The following is a 19,380-nucleotide window of genomic DNA, read 5'->3' on the forward strand; positions in this document are numbered from 1 at the left end:
TGGAGCTTATGATGTACAAGGGCAAACGATAGAAAGGCAGAAGTGATGCGTAGATGGTTGAGAATTGCTTGTCTAGGAGTGAATGTAGATGAGAGATGCACACACCTCTCCTGAATGTGCAGGAATTACAGGCCAGAGGAAAAGCTGCTGCTGCTGCCTAGAGCAGCTGCTAGTACCCAGTCATTATAATATTCAAGCAATCTAAATTAGAAAAAAATTTCTACAAGGCACAGCAATATGCTGGGGGACATATGTTATAACTTGAGACCATACTAAAAGGAACCTGATGAAACACTGATCAGAGATGATTATTTCGAAAGAATGTAGTAATGAAGGTTTATGGTATACTACTTTGGAGCACATCTTACCACATTCTGGCTTTTGATATTTATGTATGTTCAAGAAGAAAACAACTCTTTATCTTTTATTTCTGTTTCCTGAAGATGACTTCGTAAGATTAGCAGGTATGCATCTGATGTTCGTAAGATGAGACAGGGAAGAGGTCTTACAAATTTAAAAGTTTCCATTTTCTGAAGCAAGAAAAATGGAAGCTCCTTCTCAATACCTACATGCTAGAAGTATTTACTCTTTACTAACAGTAAACCTGCAATGTATTGGCAATTTACTAGGTTGAGGGGCTCTTCCTTCTTCTAGAAAGTAGTTAAAAAGCTTGTAATAATACTTGCAACACACCTGTGATATATCAAATGGAAAGAGCAAGAACCATCCCAATAAGAATCCCACAATATGGTACATTTTAAGAAGCTTTCTACTGTTAACTAAGATTTGTTTCTGCAAGTTTATCAAATGCTAATTGTTCTCACCTTGAAACAAAAAATTACAGAAAATTTCCAAAGAAGTTGTAGAATTAATGAAAGACCAAAACATTTCATATAAAAGTACATGCAAGTATTTCTATGAACATGCATCAAATGACATATTCAGACATGCAACTGTGCAAATGTATACGTGTTAAAGAGGTATTATATATACTGAGTCAAAACATGAAAGAATAAGATAAACTTGTCTTATAAAAACAGGTGAAAAAACCTGTAAAGAAAGCTTGGGAACTCCCTAACAGGTCTTGTAGGACTGGTTCCTATTCCTTGTAAGACAAACCCAAGCAACACAACTTCATGAAGGTGTGCAGGAAGGACTAACTCAGGGGCCAGCTTACGCCTGGAAGTGAAACATCTCTGACACCATCTTGCGAAGCTGCTCCATCTCACATATTATTGTCTTTAATCATCTCTAAAAGGTAGCTCTGCCAGCTTAAAAGAGAAAGGAAGAGGCAGTATTTCTTACTTGGACCTTTTTGTTTTAAGTGCTCAAAGCTTATTATCAAAATAAACAAAAATCTATGTTATATCTGCAAGTTTCTTGTTTTTCCCACTTACAAAACCTCTTCCTTTTTGAATTTATGAAAGCAGATCTCAAAAATGAAGCGATTTGTAGAAATACATAAGCATAAGTCATTCTTACTTCTAACAGTGATGAAAGTGGATACTTGGAAGTGTTCCACAACCATATGCAGTTGACAAGGGAGTATATAAACCTCCAAGGTCACCTCAGTTGGTTACAATTACTGCCACGCTGTTATGAGGACATGCCAGTGTACAAGGACATTAGATGCTCTATTGAACTTTCCTTGGCAGACCTCTCAAACACTTGCCTCATGGTATCTTCAGCCTTGATCAGGAAAGCCAATCTTACTGACATCTTCTTGGTGGATATGAATATTTCTTGAAACATTTGCTTCGTTCTTATACCTTCCTCCTACCGTACTCTCACGTACCCCAAGAAAGGGTTAATGTGAATACTTTAACATGCTATTCCTCTAGGTATAGGTGTCAACGCTCTTTTAAAGTAGCAGACTGAAGCAGAAACTCCCGTGAGTTGACATGCAGAGAAAACAGACCTGGGATACCACCCTTGTAGCAAGACCATAAATCATGTAATAGACCAATCTAATTGCTGACAGGCCACTCACAATAACATTAACCAGTACCATCCCACAGAACCAGATGCTGCAGCTGTGCTTAAAGAGAAAACTGCAGTAACCTCAGCTTCTGAAGTACCACTGCTATAGAACTATGTAATACAGACTAATGAAGAAGTTGGCGTATATATTCACTGATAACATGTGCGGAGAAGAGCAAAGTTCATCAGGAAGAACTATACATTTTAACAAGAAAGTGGCAACTCCCGAGCAGGAAAGCATGGCAAACATTTTTAAAGACTGCAGCTAGGGAGGGAAGCACTGGTCTTAAATACTGGGAGAGCTGAGAGAGTCACATTAATACAACATGAAGGAGCAGGGCAAAAATGCTTATACGGACTGTTGTTACAGCTACTGCTGCTTCAGACAGCCTCAAAGTATTGAAATACAGAAAGTTTTTCTGCTCAGAATTGATTTTCAGATTCTTCTGCAGTTAAGAACTTCAGAGAACTGGGCTTTCTTCCTTCCACTTGACCAACTGAGATGCCTTTTACCCTTTCAATAGCAAATGCTTTTAGTCTTTTACCAAATTATCTTCAATAAATCTATCCAGAATTCCCTCTGCTAGGTTTTCTCTGGCCTTGCAGCCAATCACTAGAAGGTGCGAAAGAGCTGAGGACACTTCCAGAAGGGCCCTTAAAATAAACATGAAATATCTTACTTCTACCATGAGCCAAATCTCCACCAGAGAAAAGAACCGTAACACATTCCCAAACCTATTTATTGCAGTGTGCAATCCTGCCATTGGTTTCAATTGTCTTCTTACCGTTTGTTGGTGGTATGTATGGCCTACAAATGGTACAGTCAAAACCCATATCAGCTATGTTTTCCACTTCCTCCTCTGTGTTTAAGTTCTGACAGATTGCATGCATCCATCTAGAAATTAAGTGGGGGAAAAAATACAATTTAAAGGAAATATGTGGTGTTTTAGGAGACCCAAATATCAGTATATGGTCCAACTAAATGTGAAATACTTGTTTAGTTTAAATTCTTTTAGGGAGAAATGGTGAATCAGGTTCTCTGTATATAGCATTCCCCTATGGTAGTGTGTGTTAAGTACTGTATATACAGTATCAGATTACCTATTTCCCTTCACAGGAAGGAAATCTCTATAAAACAATGTCCCGGAATCAAGCATGTCTTAGTATTATAATTTTCTCCCTATATTGCAATCATTTTAACTACTTACTTCATATAATTTATCTAGATTTAGCCTCACAACAATAGTCTTGTGAGGTAAATTAGTTTTATTTTTACAGAGAAGGAAAACAAGGCACAGAGTGATTAATTAATTTGCCCAGAGTCATATAATTAAGTCTCTGGTACAACTAGGAATGAACTAATAAGAGACTTCTGAGACTCAATCCACTGCTCTTTACCAGAAGACCATTCCCTTCATCTTTACACTTTTACATTAGAGGGAAAAAAATTAAAATAAGCTTTAAACAGGAAAAACCTGTAAAATATTAGAAATCCTTACCGATCACATTGTCTACACTGAATTATAAGCTCTTCATCTCTGTAAGTGCGATAGCAGATTGGGCAGGTAGACAAACTTGCACAGGGAGCACACTGTGTGTAATTATTTTGCCATTCACATCTTAAACCTGGAGAAGTTGCTCCACAGTGTCTGCACCAAACACACCTGCAGAACAGAAAAAACGATCTGTTATTTTCAGTTCACAGGAAGATTATTTTGCAGCTTTAAAACCTTCTACTTAGAACTGGATAAGTAATTAAGTTTTAGTTCACTAAGCACTTTGGGAGCGGGGGAGGGGGGATGGCAGAGAGGAAAACTCATTTCAGGTCAAACAATATTTTAATTGAATGAAAATATATTATTTAGATTTCGAAAATTACTAACATCTTCTATACTTTCTAAAGAAAGTTCCTAAGTAAGAAGTCCTTTCAATCTGCAAAAACAGGCAGATAGGTGTTTGTAACAGCTCAACAGGTCAAAGGAGTTCCTGCTTCCAGTTGCCATTCACTTTGAGATAATAGAGACTTAACCATGTGAGAGGTCTATTCTGTGTTTTACCCAAGTAACATGAATGGTTTTCAGAGGGTTTTATTTTGAGAACGATTTGTTGAAGTGCCCATTCATTTTTCCAACTGAATGTTGGAATGAACGTTCCAATGAACGTAAATTGGATTTTTTTTGGCTAAGAGTTTCAAAAGAAAAATGTTGTCCACCTCTACTTACTTGGGTTTTGGCACAAAGAAACAGTATTAAGAGCAGATAACAGTTTCCCTGCTAAATTGATAACTGAATGAAACAATTCAAAAGTATTTTGTTTCCTGTGTTTAACACACCTGACAAATACAATTAAATATTATTACAGTTCAACTGACATTGCAAATATGCAGTGACAAAAAGAAACAAAAGAAGCCAGCAGTCAATATTTCTGACCCTAGAACCAAACACACCATTTGCACTTCCAGCCTCCCTTTGGAACTGTCTGCAGGGGTGGATCTAAGCAGTACGTGTGGTAGCTGATGTCGCAGTCATCACAGAGAAGCAGTCTTCCTGGATCTGTTGCCTTCCCACAGGCTTCACACACTGTGCACTCCAGGCACCTCCAACCTTTGCTAAGCACCACTTTAGTAATCTGCAAATGGCAAGGTGAGAATTATTTGAAAACCGCTCTCTGAAGTGTGATGGTTGTATAAATTAAGGTCCGGCTAGTGGAGCACAGGATGCTCTTCTGTGCACACTATCCACATCACAAGTAGCTGTTTATCAATTAGACTTTCTGAAGCTGCAATATATGGGAATGGATTAAACAGAAAGGAACTGTAATTACTGATAGCTGATACTGTTCCCAAATATAATTTCTTCAGATAAACTAGCATACCAGAGAATATATACTGCACTGGATCTACATGTAGGACAGCTTACTCCTTACAGGAGTACCTGGTTCTGTAGGGAAGAAGGAGAACATACAGGTGCTTTTTTCCAGTGATGTAGTAAAGCCAGGATTCAGGTCACTACAAATCCTGTATCTTTCCTAAATTACCTGTGACAATCAGTGCTAGTGTTTTAGTAACCTGAAGCAAACAACTAATTTATTGTAATTAATATATAATGTAAGAATAGTATATAAATGCAAAGCCAAATTACAGTTGCATGAAATACGCATATGGCATTTAGTGAAGTACATTTAAAAGAAAGTTTTGTGACATGTTTAAAAAAATCCCACTTTTACATGGATGTACTTCTATCATAAAGAGTGTATGGTGTATATATTGAAGTAAATAGCTCATTATGTGCTTGCTAAGTCATCTCATACCATTCAAATTTAATTTTCACACATTCTCTCCTAGACTAATGAATGTAAAATGTATTAATTAACCACTCCAACTGCTGTCAATTCTGACAGCCAACAGACAAATTCAATCAACTAAACCTTATACCCCTAGTAAATGAAGATGCAGTATAATCTTTTTCTTTGTTTTTAATTCTGCTTGTATTTAGGTCTTAAGTTTATATCTTAAACTGTTATTTTAACCAACTGCTGGATAATCAGTGCTATTTATGGTTGTGAAATTACAAAAAGGTTAATTTCTCTTGAGGCAATGCACACTATAAAGTGACATTTAATTAAAGTCTTTCACAAGTCGCATACAAATAATGGTCACATTAGCTGATGAATATCTAACAAGTTAATGACTCCCCTAATTACCACAAAAGCAAAGGCAGCATAGTGCTATTAAAATACAACATGAAAAAAGTGTAATCAAGTAATTTTTTTATGTAACAAAAGCACTCACCTTAATACTGACACAGTATGGATGGTAACACTGACCACATTGAGAACAGGCAAGCAACCTGCCCTCAGCACCTTGGCCAAAACTCCCACAAACTACGCACATATCCTGAAATGATAGAAAACAGCAGATTTTCAACACATGCCAGACACTAAATTCTGAAAACATGTAACTGTAAAATCCAACTAGCTTGCTGTATAATTTAACTCCTAACAAGAACATTCATTTACTTTATTCTAATTAAAAGCAGAGAAACAAAATGAAAACACAGTAACTATTATCCTAACCTGATGGAGAGTGAATTTGTCACTGTTAGAGAAGAGGACAACTGTATTATGCATCGAGTTTTCTTCCTCATCTTTGTTAGATGAAATATCCATAGTTGTGACCTATTAAAAAAAACCACACCACATAAATAGCAAGCACATCATGTTTTCTAAGACATAAGACGAGATGAAACTTATTTTCTAAGTATGTTAATTTTTTAATAGTACCACAGAATACAAGCTTTGCAAGTATTTATTCATACAGTATGAGCTTTCATTAAAAGCTACCTTCATCAGAAATTAAGATATTAATTCACATTTTCACATCAGTACAAGCATCATCACTATTTCAGTTTTACAGACACATTCTCTTCCTCTCCTTTGTTCACCTTTACACATTACCCCATAGCACTTTAAAATGGAAATGGAAGGAAAAAGGTAGTCTAAGAAAAAAACCACAAAAACGAAGCAGAAATTGTCATACTGTGACCAGTCTGCTCTGTTCCCTACATATAAACACTGAAGTTCTACTCATCAAAAAGTTAATTGCAGCGACATACTTTTGAGTATTAATCCAAAGAGCAATTGCAGAAATGTAATTTGTCCCATATTGCCTAAAATGTGGTTTAGCTAATGTTCCAAGTATGTTAGAGGAATAAGCAAGAGTTCTAAAGTTTCAATGGTTAAGATATTCTCTGTAAGCAGTTTCTTTATGAGGCTTATCTATCTTGCCCATAAAAAACTTGCACTGAACTTGAAACAGCTGTTTTGATTTCAATCCATAAGCTCTTACTGCAGACAGTCATTCTCCTTTTGATCAAGAGACTGTTACTCTGACCTGCCCTTTATTAATTCAGTGTACATATAGCTTGTCAGGAAGAAAAAGAAGAAAAAAAAGACTTCAACTGTGTTCTGACTTTCATGCAAATCTTGCTACGCAGAATTTGCTATCCATAAATTTAAATTAACAGGCCTAACTATTTACTCTCTGAACCAGTAGCAGCCATGGAAGTTTGGAAGATATGAGCACACAGTTCTATATAAAAGAACAAATGCATGATAGAGAAATGTAACTTTGTTTTACCCGCTCTTTTAGTTTTATAAATGTGGATTATTTTAAACACAGTTTAAGTCTTACAAAGATAGTTTTGCTTAAATAATAATTTAAATATTTTACAAATCCAAATATCACTCCAGATACAAATGTAAGTACCATTACAACAGCTACAGGAATCCTTTTGATACACTGTTGCTGAAAATCAGTGTTTACTGAGAAACAGCTAAAGCAGGAATATATTGTTACTGCGTTTTAATTACTGCATGGTTGAGAGCACTGCAGCTGTAACTAACTAATTAACCAAAAAACACCCAAAACACCTCTTGATATGTTGGGGGAGAGCTTTTCCTTCGCATGTATGTCCACAGGTTCCACAAAGTTCATGGAATTACTTGCATATACAAAAGAGCAGAATTTGAAGGACTGAATCACTGCAATTTTGATGCTTGCTTAATGCCAGCCATGACCCAGCTTGGGTTAACCTGTAGCCACCTTCTTCCCTATTCCCAAGATATACTAAAGTATTTCCAAATTTGTGTAGCTGTCCACTGGTCACGCTGCCATGTTGAGTAAGAATCAGTTTGTGCAAAGGGGCTGAAAATACTCTCATTTCAAACATTTATCTGGCCAAGGACTGGTCTCTTGGTATTGCTACCTCCATCCACTCTATCACAAGACAGCCACATCTCTGCTCTAGAACTCTGAAGCTGCCATTTACTTGATGAGTCACAGGATCAAATTTCTATAGGAAATTGTGGAGAGTGACGTCCATTTTGTATTTATAGCAATCTACCTACTCGATATCCTCTGTTCACTTACAAAAATTTTTAAGAGTTTGTTCTATAAAACCCAGCTTCCTTTGAAGTACAAATTTGTGTTTTGTAACACAGAATCATAGAATAGTTTGGGTTGGAAGGGACCTTTACAGGTCATCTAGCCCAACCCCCCTGCAATAAGCAGGGACATCTTCAACTAGATCAGGTTGCTCAGAGCCCCGTCCAGCCTGACCTTGAATGTTTCCAGGGATGAGGCATCTACAACCTCTCTGGGCAACCTGTGCCAGCGTTTCACCATACTCATTGTAAAAAATTCCTTCCTTATATCCAGTCTAAATCTACCCTCTTTTAGTTTAAAACCATTACCCCTTGTCCTGTCACTGCAGGCCCTACTCAAAAGTCTGTCCCCATCTTTCTTATAAGGCCCCTTTAAGTACTGGAAGGCTGCTATAACATCTCCCCAGAGCCTTCTCTTCTCCAGGCTGAACAACTCCAACTGTCAACCTTTCCTCATAGGAGAGGTGTTCCATCCCTCTGATCATTTTTGTGGTCCCCCTCTGGACCAGTTCCAACAGGTCAATGTCTTTCCCTGAGGACTAAATAACTATGTGAATGCCTCCAATTCAATAAGGTACCTATGACTAGCTTGAGTGGAATTCATTTTTTATGTTTAAAATTACGTATTTGCTCACGAATCTTGACCATCCAAAGCTTTAAAAGGGAACAATGACAGAGACATTTGTTCCTTTCCCAGATCACAAATACCAGAGTATTCCGAGAAATTATTATATAGGCAGCAAAAAGTGGCACAATGCTGTATAAACTCGAACAGATTGTATGTAAGAACACAAAAAAGCAGCTCTAAAGAGAGTCTGAGGAATTACTTCATAAAGACATAAAAATGAGTAAGTCCTTCACTGAACGTGAGGAACAGGATGCCTCTCAAAATCTGCAGGGCTGATTGATAATCAAACTTTAAAAGGAATGTTCAAAGATAATCAAACTTTAAAAGGAATGTTCAAAGAAGCCAAGTCCATAGCAGGAAAAAGACTATGAATTTTTTGCAGTCCAGATTTCCAACAGTTTTTCATACCAAAGTCCCTCTTTTTACAAGGAGCAGACCAGGACTGCGTAAGATTTAAGAGTTTTAAAAGGACTTCAAGTATGAAATAGCTTAACTAGCAATTGCAGTGAACAATGACTTGCTTAGGATCACTTCAGTGTTGTAGGAATGGGAGACAGTGAATGCAACTACCATTTTCTCAAAGGTTTCTGGGGGGAAGCCGTGTACCAACCTACAGAATATCTGACATTTGATCATAACAGAGAACTTGCAGCCACATTGATATATATTATATTTTGTTAAAGAGTCAAGGAAGCTTTAATTATGGTAAATCAGGATCTATCAGAGCTCTCTGAAGGAGTCAGCAAGCCTGGGGACAGGGAAATCTGACTGACGTAACTTACTGCGTTACCAAATTCTTTTGGCAAAGTCCTTCACCAGTGCTCCTTAAAAAAAGGTAAACTGACATAGAATTAGAGGAATGGTCCCTATATTGACACAACACACAAAATAAAGAGTAGAATAAATCATCAGTTTTCCATGTGGGAGAATAGCAATAGTGGAAATCTGGTACAGATGTCTGTTAACAGGCCATGCTGTTCAACACACTCGTGTGGAATCTGAAAAATCGAGCAAGGAGCAAGGTGACAAAGCTTGCCAACAGTATTAAGATATTCAGAGTAACAAAAATTGAAAGACAACTGTGAAGAACTGCACAAGAATTTCATAAAGCTGAGGGCTATAAAAAGGCAGATGAAAGTCCAAAAAGTAAAAAAAATGAACATGACAAAAAACCTGACAAGGATAATAAAAAATATGGAATAGCTTCCATACAAGGAACAACTCAAAATACTGGGATTCTCTAGACCAACAAGGAAAGAGTGGAAGGAAAAGGAGGAGAAATGATGGAGATCTACAGAAACTGAGTGGCATGGATGGAGGAGGTGAATAGAAAACAACTCTCCACTGCCTCTACTGTAAGAGCACCAAGAAGCACGCAATGAAACCAGCAGGCAGCAATTTAAAGGCTGATGAGCTGTAGAATTAAAAAAGGTTAACATGGTTTCCAAAAGTGTTTAGAAGTGAACAGACAAATTCATGACAGAAAGCTCCAACACAGGCTGCCCAAGCCAAAGATACCACCTCCTGTTCAGCAAGCCCCCAAGCCACAAACTGCTGAAGTGCTTCCTTCTCTAGGCCTCTTCTGTTTCTGCACTCTTCCCCCAGCACTCAGTTTTGGTCCCCTGGGTAGAAGAACATCTGGTCTGATCTGCTAGGCTGCTGTCACATTCTTATGCACAAGCCTTGCTCTCCCCTTTTGTGTTGTTCCAGCTGCCTTTACCCAGTGTGTTTTCTACCCGAGGAAATGGAAGGAGTACTCTAAGACTCCCAACAGTTGTCCCTTTAAGAGGCAAGAGCAGCATAAAATTGCTTCAGGTCCATGAAGCTACAGTACTCTAGTTCTTCATCACAAACACTTAGTAATAGCCAGGCTTTATCAAATACCTCTGGGTTTTCGTGCTCTTCGGTTTTATACAGTATTTTAATACAAGAATTATAGCTGAATAAAATTATGTTACATTAACAGACTGCAATATGACTTAAAATTAAATGTTCTTACCCCTGGAATGACTACAGTCCCAACTCCATTTTTCAGTTTTGATCTACCTCTGCCACCTCTTCCTGAAAGACCTGCACCACGTGGCCTCCGCTTCCCTGGGAATCCTGATCCACGGCCCTATTCAATATAAGATAAGAATTTAAATGCAACCTGACATTCTTTTGTTATATGGGATTCAAACTTATTCAGTGTATCTAGGGAAAAACATAAGTAAAAAACCATCCTATGATTTCAAGTGAATATGAGCACACTAGGCCATAGTCATTAAGTCACTGCATAAATCATTGTGAAATACCTTTAACTACTTACATGACATAATATGATCACCTTTATCACCAGTGAGAAAGCAGCCAAAACTAGAAATGTTTATTTTCTGCTCAGGAATAACTGGAAATACAGAAATGTTTTTTTTTTCCCCCACAGTTGCAAAGTATCCAAAATAAATATCCTCTATTCTATGATTCATTTTTCTTTTCTTTTTAAACAGTCAGCTCAGACAGTCATGGGACTTCTGAATAGGGTCTGGACACTTGATTACTTGCAATCATAGATGCTTTTCTTATACTATGAATAATCAAGCAAACACTGGAATTTATTAGGACTCAATCCTGCTCCCAAAGCGAAGCAGGAGTTGGCTCCATCAAACTCTCTGAATTCAGGCAGACACAGAGAGAGCTTTTTATATTAATTATATCAATTACACTCAGATCAACACTTCCCATAATATGATGTTTTTCTTACAAAATATCCACTTATTTTTAGACAGCTTCTTTTTCCCCCTTCCTTATTTTAGATGAAGACGTAGAGTTGCAGTGTTGTGTGCTCTGGAGTATTCACACTATGTTCAACTACAAATAACTGTGGAAAAGCAAGTATGTTTTTAATAATAATTACCTGATATTAATACTGTGATTTAGTTTTAATTTCATGTTGGTTTTTTTTTATTTCAAAATGAACAAAACACAAAGAGGATCCCTAATCCTACTTAATACTTTTCCAGAGAGAAAAAGAACATATTGACAATGTCCCTGAGTTCTGGCTGGTATGTCAGACACCTTTACAACATGTTTCAGAGCCCCTGATCTGTATAAATGATGATAATTACGGTATCTACTCAAATTTAAGCACCTTTCCTATTATGAAATAAGCAAAGAGATTATTTATTGCATTTCAAATTTGTGAATAATCTCGGCTCCTAATACAACCCAACTCCATCCACAAAGTATCTAGATAAGGTGCCTGCATACAAACATTTGCTGGAAACTACTTTTAATACCAAGACAAAACATTTACTCAATAAAACAATGTTGATGGGACCACAAAGCTCCTTGGGGACGGTGTCACCAACAGACACGAACAGTCTCTACTGACAAGAGACAGGAGTTCCCTGGATGGAAAGCAGCACTATGGGCTCAATATTACCAACAGTATTTTTCAAACATGCCAACTCCTGTTTTAAAGAAGACAGAGAAGTTTATGGTCATAATTAAAGGGAGAATCCAAGCATCCCAATGTTAAAATTTTATTAACATCCATCTATTAATGGAGAGAGAAATTAAATTGACTTACTCTTACCCAACGAGGTAATGTAACGCAATGCTATTTTAGGAAGTGAAAGGAAGGATGCTACTGATGGCTGAAGTATTTATACGTACTAAGGTGAAACAAAAAATGTTGTCCTTACATATATATATGGAGTTAATACATATGCACACACAGGACATACAAGTGTCAATTTTTTAAGATGTAAACTCTTCTGGCATGTTTCTTATTTTGTCTGTTTCAGACCAGGTATCAGTATTGTTATTTTCACACAACTAGTAACAGGAATAAGCACATACTTGTACCAATGTTAATGCTGAGTATTAAGCTGAAAATTAATGCTTGAAGCAGCAAAAGCTAAGCTAATGTCAAATTAAAATAAAATTAGCATGAGAGTTAAAGTGAGATGAAAATAAACCATTGGGAAGCTACAACTGTTTGTCAGAGTTTCATCATTTAGCTTTCTTGCCTTTATTTAAAAATAATAATTCCACTTAGTTTCTTCAGGTGTTGTTAATGGTAAACGTCACTGTGGATACAGGATTTGGTCTATCTAATCAGGTAGGAAAGTTGTTATTTATTCCCCCATAAGCTAAAAATGATGTCACTTTGAATCCACTCTGCAAGATTTCTCCACAGCAACAAATTCAAGCCACCCTTCAGATCTCTGCTCCCTTCCGTGCCTGGCTTACCTTACTGCCAGTCTTAAGGATGTTTTCCTTCTCAGGTAATTTATTTAGACAGCTACATAAAGCCAACCACAAAAAGTGGAACTACTAAACACGCACAAAAAATTGGTAATACAAGCTATTCTTTGCCATTGAAAATCAGGGCAATGCCATCATACTGTACACTCTGGAAAGCATACATTTTTTAACCTGAAAGCTCCAGAGTTTCAATAATTTTTAAAGGCCTTAAACAGTAATACAACGGAAGATTCATTCAGTTGTGAGATACAGAATTTCATCACTAGTCTCTACAGCAGAAAGATAGCAATGGATACATGAAAATAAATTCAAATTATTTACCACTTTGATGCTCCAAATGGCACTGCCAGGAAGCTGTCTGGATTTAAAAATGTCCCGACCTTCTGAAATGTCTGGGGACCAGGAAGGTGGGCTGACTGTATTATTGGTACTCCAAGCCCCCTAGGATACGGTAGGTGAGAAAATAGATGTATAAAACTTCGCAACATAAAAAAAAAAAAAAAGAAAGAAAAAAAAAGAAAAAAGCAAGCAACAAAAAAAAAATCTGAAAAGCAAAGCACATGCAGGCATAGGCATTTCTACGTTAACTTAAGTAGTCAATTAGTTCACTGAGTGAGAGGAAGGTGGGAAATTTTTAGGTTCTCATTGAAACATACACTAAAACAAATACTAACCTCAAACTCAGGGTTAAGTACAACAAAATGAGTTTTATAAACAAAGCATAATACAAATTGAAAGCAAGCAATCATAACAACAACAGATTATATCCCTAAATTTTACTGCATCAAATGGAGACAGTCGTTTGAGATGATAACATCCCCTTTTACACTTCAAATCACATTTTGAAAGAACAGATGGCCTTAGTTGACTTTTGAGTTTAAACTACTGACAATCACACCAACAACTAGTCTGAGAGGTGCCTGAAACAAAAGGAATATAAATAAACCATTAAAAAAAAAGAAAAGAGAAACAGCCATGGTAATTAACAAAGGACCTCTTTCCTGCAAGTCTGCCACAAATAAACCATTATAAAACCCCCCTACCAAGGTTTTTTTTTACCCCTGTGTTCTCATGTTATGCGGTGGTATCAAATTTTAATACGTTATTATATACATGTAATAATATACACCCATATGGTGTACCTACAAACTCTTTTTAACTAATTGATTATTATCCCTATCCATATAGTTGCCATCATGGTGAGATATTGCAGAACTCTGTCACAAGAAATATGGGAAAACAAGAAGAAAGTGCTAAGATGGACAAGAAAAAAACAGCGCTGAAGTTCCTCATACACATTAAAATCTGTGGAAGACTTCCTCGAACCCTGAGTAAAGACAGCAGGAGACAGCCATCAAAATAAATAACTTCATTCTAAATTTACAAATTAGAATACTTAAAGGATAATACGTTTTCCTAATTCTAAGTTTGTGAGAGTAAAGAAATAATGAATACCAAGATGAGAAGTGAAACAGATAACAAGTATAGATTTACCTTCTCCAGAATGACATTCAGCAGCAGAATCACACGGATGATACAGAATAACCTCATGCACACTAATAGTCCCAGCTATTCACACATGCATAACTGCTCACATGGGCAAGCCCAAACACAATTTACGCCTTTGAATACTGGTCTATACAATAATAAGCATTAAGAAAAATGAGATAGCTTTCTAAAATGTGGGTTTTTTTCTGAAATGAAATGTTCTCCATCAAGAATGTGTGGGAAACAGTTTCTTTGGAATCAACAAGTCATCAAAAGGTATATTCATCTCAGACTGTAAATAGGTATTTTGCTAACAGCTGCGCTGACTGAAAATAGGGCTACCCCTCAACTGATTTCAGGCCAGAAGGATCCCTAGGCAAGACCTCCCTAATCCATACAAGGCACGGCCAGGTTAGCTCAATCTGCTGATGAAGGTGAGTACGAGCCAACATCTCACTTACCCTCGAGCAGATGAGGAAAAGCTCATATGACGCCTTCTGCTTGCAGAGCTGGGTAGGCAGTAACCTACAGCTGCTCAGATAGCTCAGTATTCAAACTGGCACAATAGATCCAAAAGGAAAAGTTTGTCAGCAACCTAAAAGCCTAATTACGCATAAAAGTTGCATTTTAAAAATGCCAACATTGTCCAAGTGGTACAACCCACAGTGTGGAAATGGTGGTATTCAGTATAAATATGCTTTCTACAAGTTTAGCTATGCCTGCATGGGAAAGGGAATATGAACAATACAACACTTTAAAAACAAAAGACCTCACCACTTTACAATTTTGTCCACACAAGGGGGTACTTAGACATACAACCTACAAACTGCTTAGTGGCCAGAAGGTTACCTCTGTGTTTTCATCTTCCCATCATTGTCCTCCCTCTGCCAAGGTGCTTCCAAAAAATACTCCAGCTGAACTGCTAGTGCCAGCAACTGCTCACCTACACTTGGGTTAAAGTGAGTATGCTTGATTAAACAGCTTACATTGTAAGATTTTGCCATCCCAGTTTTTTGCTTGACTTCAGATAGATGGTCGTCATGCAGACAACTCAACAGATCAAAAGGATCAACAACCTCTAAAAGGGAGGAATACTGTTGAGCAGAAACCTTCTGCACCTGCAAACCTAGAGATGGACAGGAGTTCTTGTTCACATCCAGGACGTAGGGCATAATGCTCATGACGTAACATGGGCACAACCGCACCAAGTCAGAAACAGGTGGAAAGAAAGGAAGCAAACTTCCACAGAAACGGAGGTTTGATACACCTACCCAAACATGTTCCTGGGGTGACTCCTCTGAAACACACGTCACTCTCTACCTGTGCTGAACCACCCTGGGCTCCAGGCATCATCAGCAAAGGGAAACGGGTGCTTGCAGAAGGCAACTCACCGCATGGGATGGAAGGTATCAGATTAGTCTCACCCTACAAGCCCCCACTTCTCTCCAGTGACTCTAATGGGAACCTCAAGGTGACTACAGCAGATCTTTAACACTGCAGGTATCTGCGGGTGGGTGAATCCCACTCCCTGAGCCTGCAGCAACTTCCACCAGGCAGAAAAGGCAAGTCTGAAGTCTGATTTTGTTATAGCAAGAGCACTGTAGTTTATTAATCAGTTCTCTGTTGAAACCTCATGTTTTTACTAAGCACTGTCACACTAGTTAGCAACTACATCAGCAGGTTTGTGGCAATAGGAACTTTAACTTTACGATGCTAGCCATATTTTTTACTACCAAAGAATGTTCCATTTTAGCAAGAGTTAGAAAGTTTTAGAAAGTTAGAACTTTCACTGAATTTTAGTTAGTTTCCCTATATTTCTAAAATTCATAATGCATAGTAAGTAACTGTTCTTATAATACAGCAACTCAAAGAAAATCTGTATAGCAACACAAAATCTGTGTATTGTAGAAACAATCTTTACATCAATCTATACGGGAGGCAATGTGCTGTCTAAGGGTCAAAATTCAAGATCTCAGGCATGCTGAAAATACTTAATCAACAACTAAACTACCTACTCTTATTTGGGACGTACAAAATTATTTTTCTTTTAAGAAGATACACTTCTCTAGTGATTAAGTATATTCAAAGATTAAAAAGCTAATAGAATATTAAATCTGAATATGAAATATTCGGTCTTGCAAAACAAAATGAATTGTATATGATTCATGAACCATATTGTTAAGAATTAAATTGGAAATTTAATCCAAGTTTTATTGTAGATCAGAAACATTTGAATTCTTGGTCAGAAAAACTTAATTAAAAACACACACTTCTACAATACTACGAACAAATGAATTACATCAAAGAGATGCATTAATTATATTTTGGCATTTAATTAATGCCTATTACCACACAACACTGAAGAGAAAGTTCTATTGAGTTCATTTACATCTGAACCACGGCAATAATTATGCACTGTGACAGAAACAGGAAGTTCTAATTCTCCATCATATTCTTGAGTCCTTGAAATTGAACAACACAGCTGCAAGTAAATTATAACAAAAGGAAACTCAATGTCAGCAAGGGTCAGGAGATCTCACTAAATTACCACTGACTGTGTTTAGCTGCTTAATGCTTTATGAAATCTACTGCAATTGCAAATGCACAAACCTGGATTTGCATTTTAATATTTAATGTAATTTTAGGGTTGTGAGCAAAATTTAATCTGTTCAAAATATAGCTCCCCTCATAAAAAAAAACATAACAAAAACTAATCCTTGAAAAAGACCCTTTTTGATCTTTTTTTTCCCACCATCTACAACTACAAGAACATACTTAGAGGTACCATGTAATTGAAGACAGCAAAAAAGCCATAATACCCAAGAAAGAACATCAATCTGAACCCATCACGGTGCTTTGCATTTTTCAGTGTCATTTTAGAAAATCTCTTTAAAAACACCTAGAAATATGTAGTGAGCCATATAATAGTGATCACCAGTATCGTCATGATGAAAATTAAATACCTCTAAATCATAGTATTTTCCATGGAATACATTCTAACATAATACGATAAAACAAAAACAGTAGAAGGTTATTATTTTCTATTCAACACTATTCTACAGACCATTCTCACCTCTTTACCTACCCGTCTTAAGAAGATTTATTTGTGAAGATTTATTTCAAACTAGATATACATCAGATTAGTCATTAATAAACTTACACAATAATTTCTTTTAAGACTACTACTTCAGAAAAAAGAAATATGAAAAAGATCAAAAAAAGGTCCTGCCCCCGGCATAAATTTGTAGTTTGTAGGCAAGGGTGGAGAATCTGCATATTCCATGAAGAAGACACTGCACAGACACAACTCTGAGGACAGCACTGTAAAAACTTTATCACATTGGCAGCTACTAGCAACTATCTCTGATCTATGAACAACTAAATTTCAGATATATGTAAAAACGAATTTGGCTCCATTATGGAATAGGACAACAGAAACAGAAAAGACACAACCCATGGACCAAAACTCATGGGAAGTCAGTGAAATGCTAAGTCTGGCAGACAGAGTCCTCTCTGGGCTGGATGCAGATTTAAAGCTTACCTGTAGCTGGAGGTATGGATAGTATGCTATCCTAACAAACACTGTTAGTAGAAGTGCACCTTACTGATAGGAGTTCTCACCCTGACCCAGAAAAAACACATTCTCCAAAGTGCAATAAGCTTGTACCAGCAAAGCAATTCTTATCAGTATAACTGTACCTACATATTGATTTATACATAACTCCCCTTTTGTTTAGAAGATGGATTTTCTCCTGTTGCTTCTAACCAAAGCACTGATGCCTGCAAAAATGGTAGGGGGGAGAGGGGTGGTAATGACAGCAACACTGGAAGGGACTCTTGAAGCCTTTTTAAGCAGAATATTGTCTTCACTGTTTGTGAGATGGGTTTTAGTCCTTTCAAAATTGGAGAGATGTAGTGGTGTTGCAGACACATCACTAAAGCCTATTACAAATGCAAACTACGAAGATCCAATACAGGAAATTGCTTCAGATTATGCATAACTTTGTATTCAATAGCAAAACTGAATAATTATTCAAATACATTTTATTAGCAATTGTATTAATAGATTTTGAACAAAGGCATAATCATTCATCCTACTGCCCAGTACAATACATTAAATTTAATGACAGGAAATCCAAATCAGAAACTATTCCTTTACATGGATTCCCCTGACTCCAGTGAAGCATGTGTCTTATAAAATTGAGGAGCAATATATTCAGGATTCAGATAATTTTTTTCCTATTCTTTTTCCTACGAAGTTCTATAAACCCATTGCAATGGATTTTTTTTAAAAAAAACAGGAACAGGACATTCCAACAAGGTAAACTACACATTAAAAGATTTAAATGTTCTAGGAGAAAGTGAAGAATATTGCCATCTGTAGAAATTGGCTAATGTTGGCTTGTCTTCGGGGTCCACAGAGTAATCAGACTCTTTATGTCTATTTTAAACCTCTGCAGTCCCGGGCAAGCAACTAGTTCTGCAATGACAGTGCTGTTGTGTAACAAAAGACAGCAGCTGTGGAGCCAATGTTACCTTCACCAAGTATAGGAGCCACAACCTCTTTAATCAATAAAAATAACCCAATCCTATCTGTCGAACTCTTCTCTCTTATTTCACTGCCCTCTAAGACATGTTGCTAAGAACTCATCCAGCTGCAAAGTAACATTTGTATCACATAACCTAGGTCCTGACACAAAGCGACACAACAGCATTATGTGTTATTTTTTAAACAGAAAGAAGCAGACCTCAAATCCATAAAATTAACCTGCTTTTGAGAAAGCAAAATTCCTCTTTAGTGACACCCAGAGAAGAACCACACATGACCTGGTTTATTCCGAACTGCGATACCTATAACTTCATAGAACCATTTTTCCCTCCAGAATTTTTTCCCCACTTTTTACTTGTTTTGGATCAATGTGACCATCTTCAGACAGACAAGCACTGAAACTCTGTGTTAGACTAAAATGTTTTAAATTAAGTTTATGCCCCTTCTTCAGTGGTGAGGCCACACTTGGCATAGAAAATAAGATGGAATGGCAGAAAGCAGCACTGCTCTCAGCTGCCAGCACCTGCCCAATATGATGCTCTCC

The 19,380-nt window shown here is 37.0% G+C and overlaps 1 protein-coding gene across 14 annotated transcripts in view; it reads right to left on the reverse strand.

Moving 5' to 3' along the window:
• KMT2C (lysine methyltransferase 2C) overlaps positions 1-19,380 on the reverse strand; it is a 203,421-nt gene that overhangs the window by 63,004 nt on the left and 121,037 nt on the right. For 13 of the 14 annotated variants that reach the window (XM_075492363.1, XM_075492360.1, XM_075492358.1 and 10 more), the window contains 7 exons: positions 13,121-13,240; positions 10,551-10,667; positions 6,055-6,156; positions 5,771-5,875; positions 4,427-4,608; positions 3,480-3,644; positions 2,766-2,875 (listed from right to left, as the gene is read on the reverse strand). In XM_075492363.1, the coding sequence (XP_075348478.1) occupies positions 2,766-2,875; positions 3,480-3,644; positions 4,427-4,608; positions 5,771-5,875; positions 6,055-6,156; positions 10,551-10,667; positions 13,121-13,240 (901 nt within the window). The remainder of the gene's footprint in view (positions 1-2,765; positions 2,876-3,479; positions 3,645-4,426; positions 4,609-5,770; positions 5,876-6,054; positions 6,157-10,550; positions 10,668-13,120; positions 13,241-19,380) is intronic. The other variant, XM_075492365.1, reaches the window with a different exon arrangement.

This window comes from Mycteria americana, chromosome 2, assembly GCF_035582795.1.
Source record: "Mycteria americana isolate JAX WOST 10 ecotype Jacksonville Zoo and Gardens chromosome 2, USCA_MyAme_1.0, whole genome shotgun sequence".
Lineage (NCBI taxonomy): Eukaryota > Metazoa > Chordata > Aves > Ciconiiformes > Ciconiidae > Mycteria > Mycteria americana.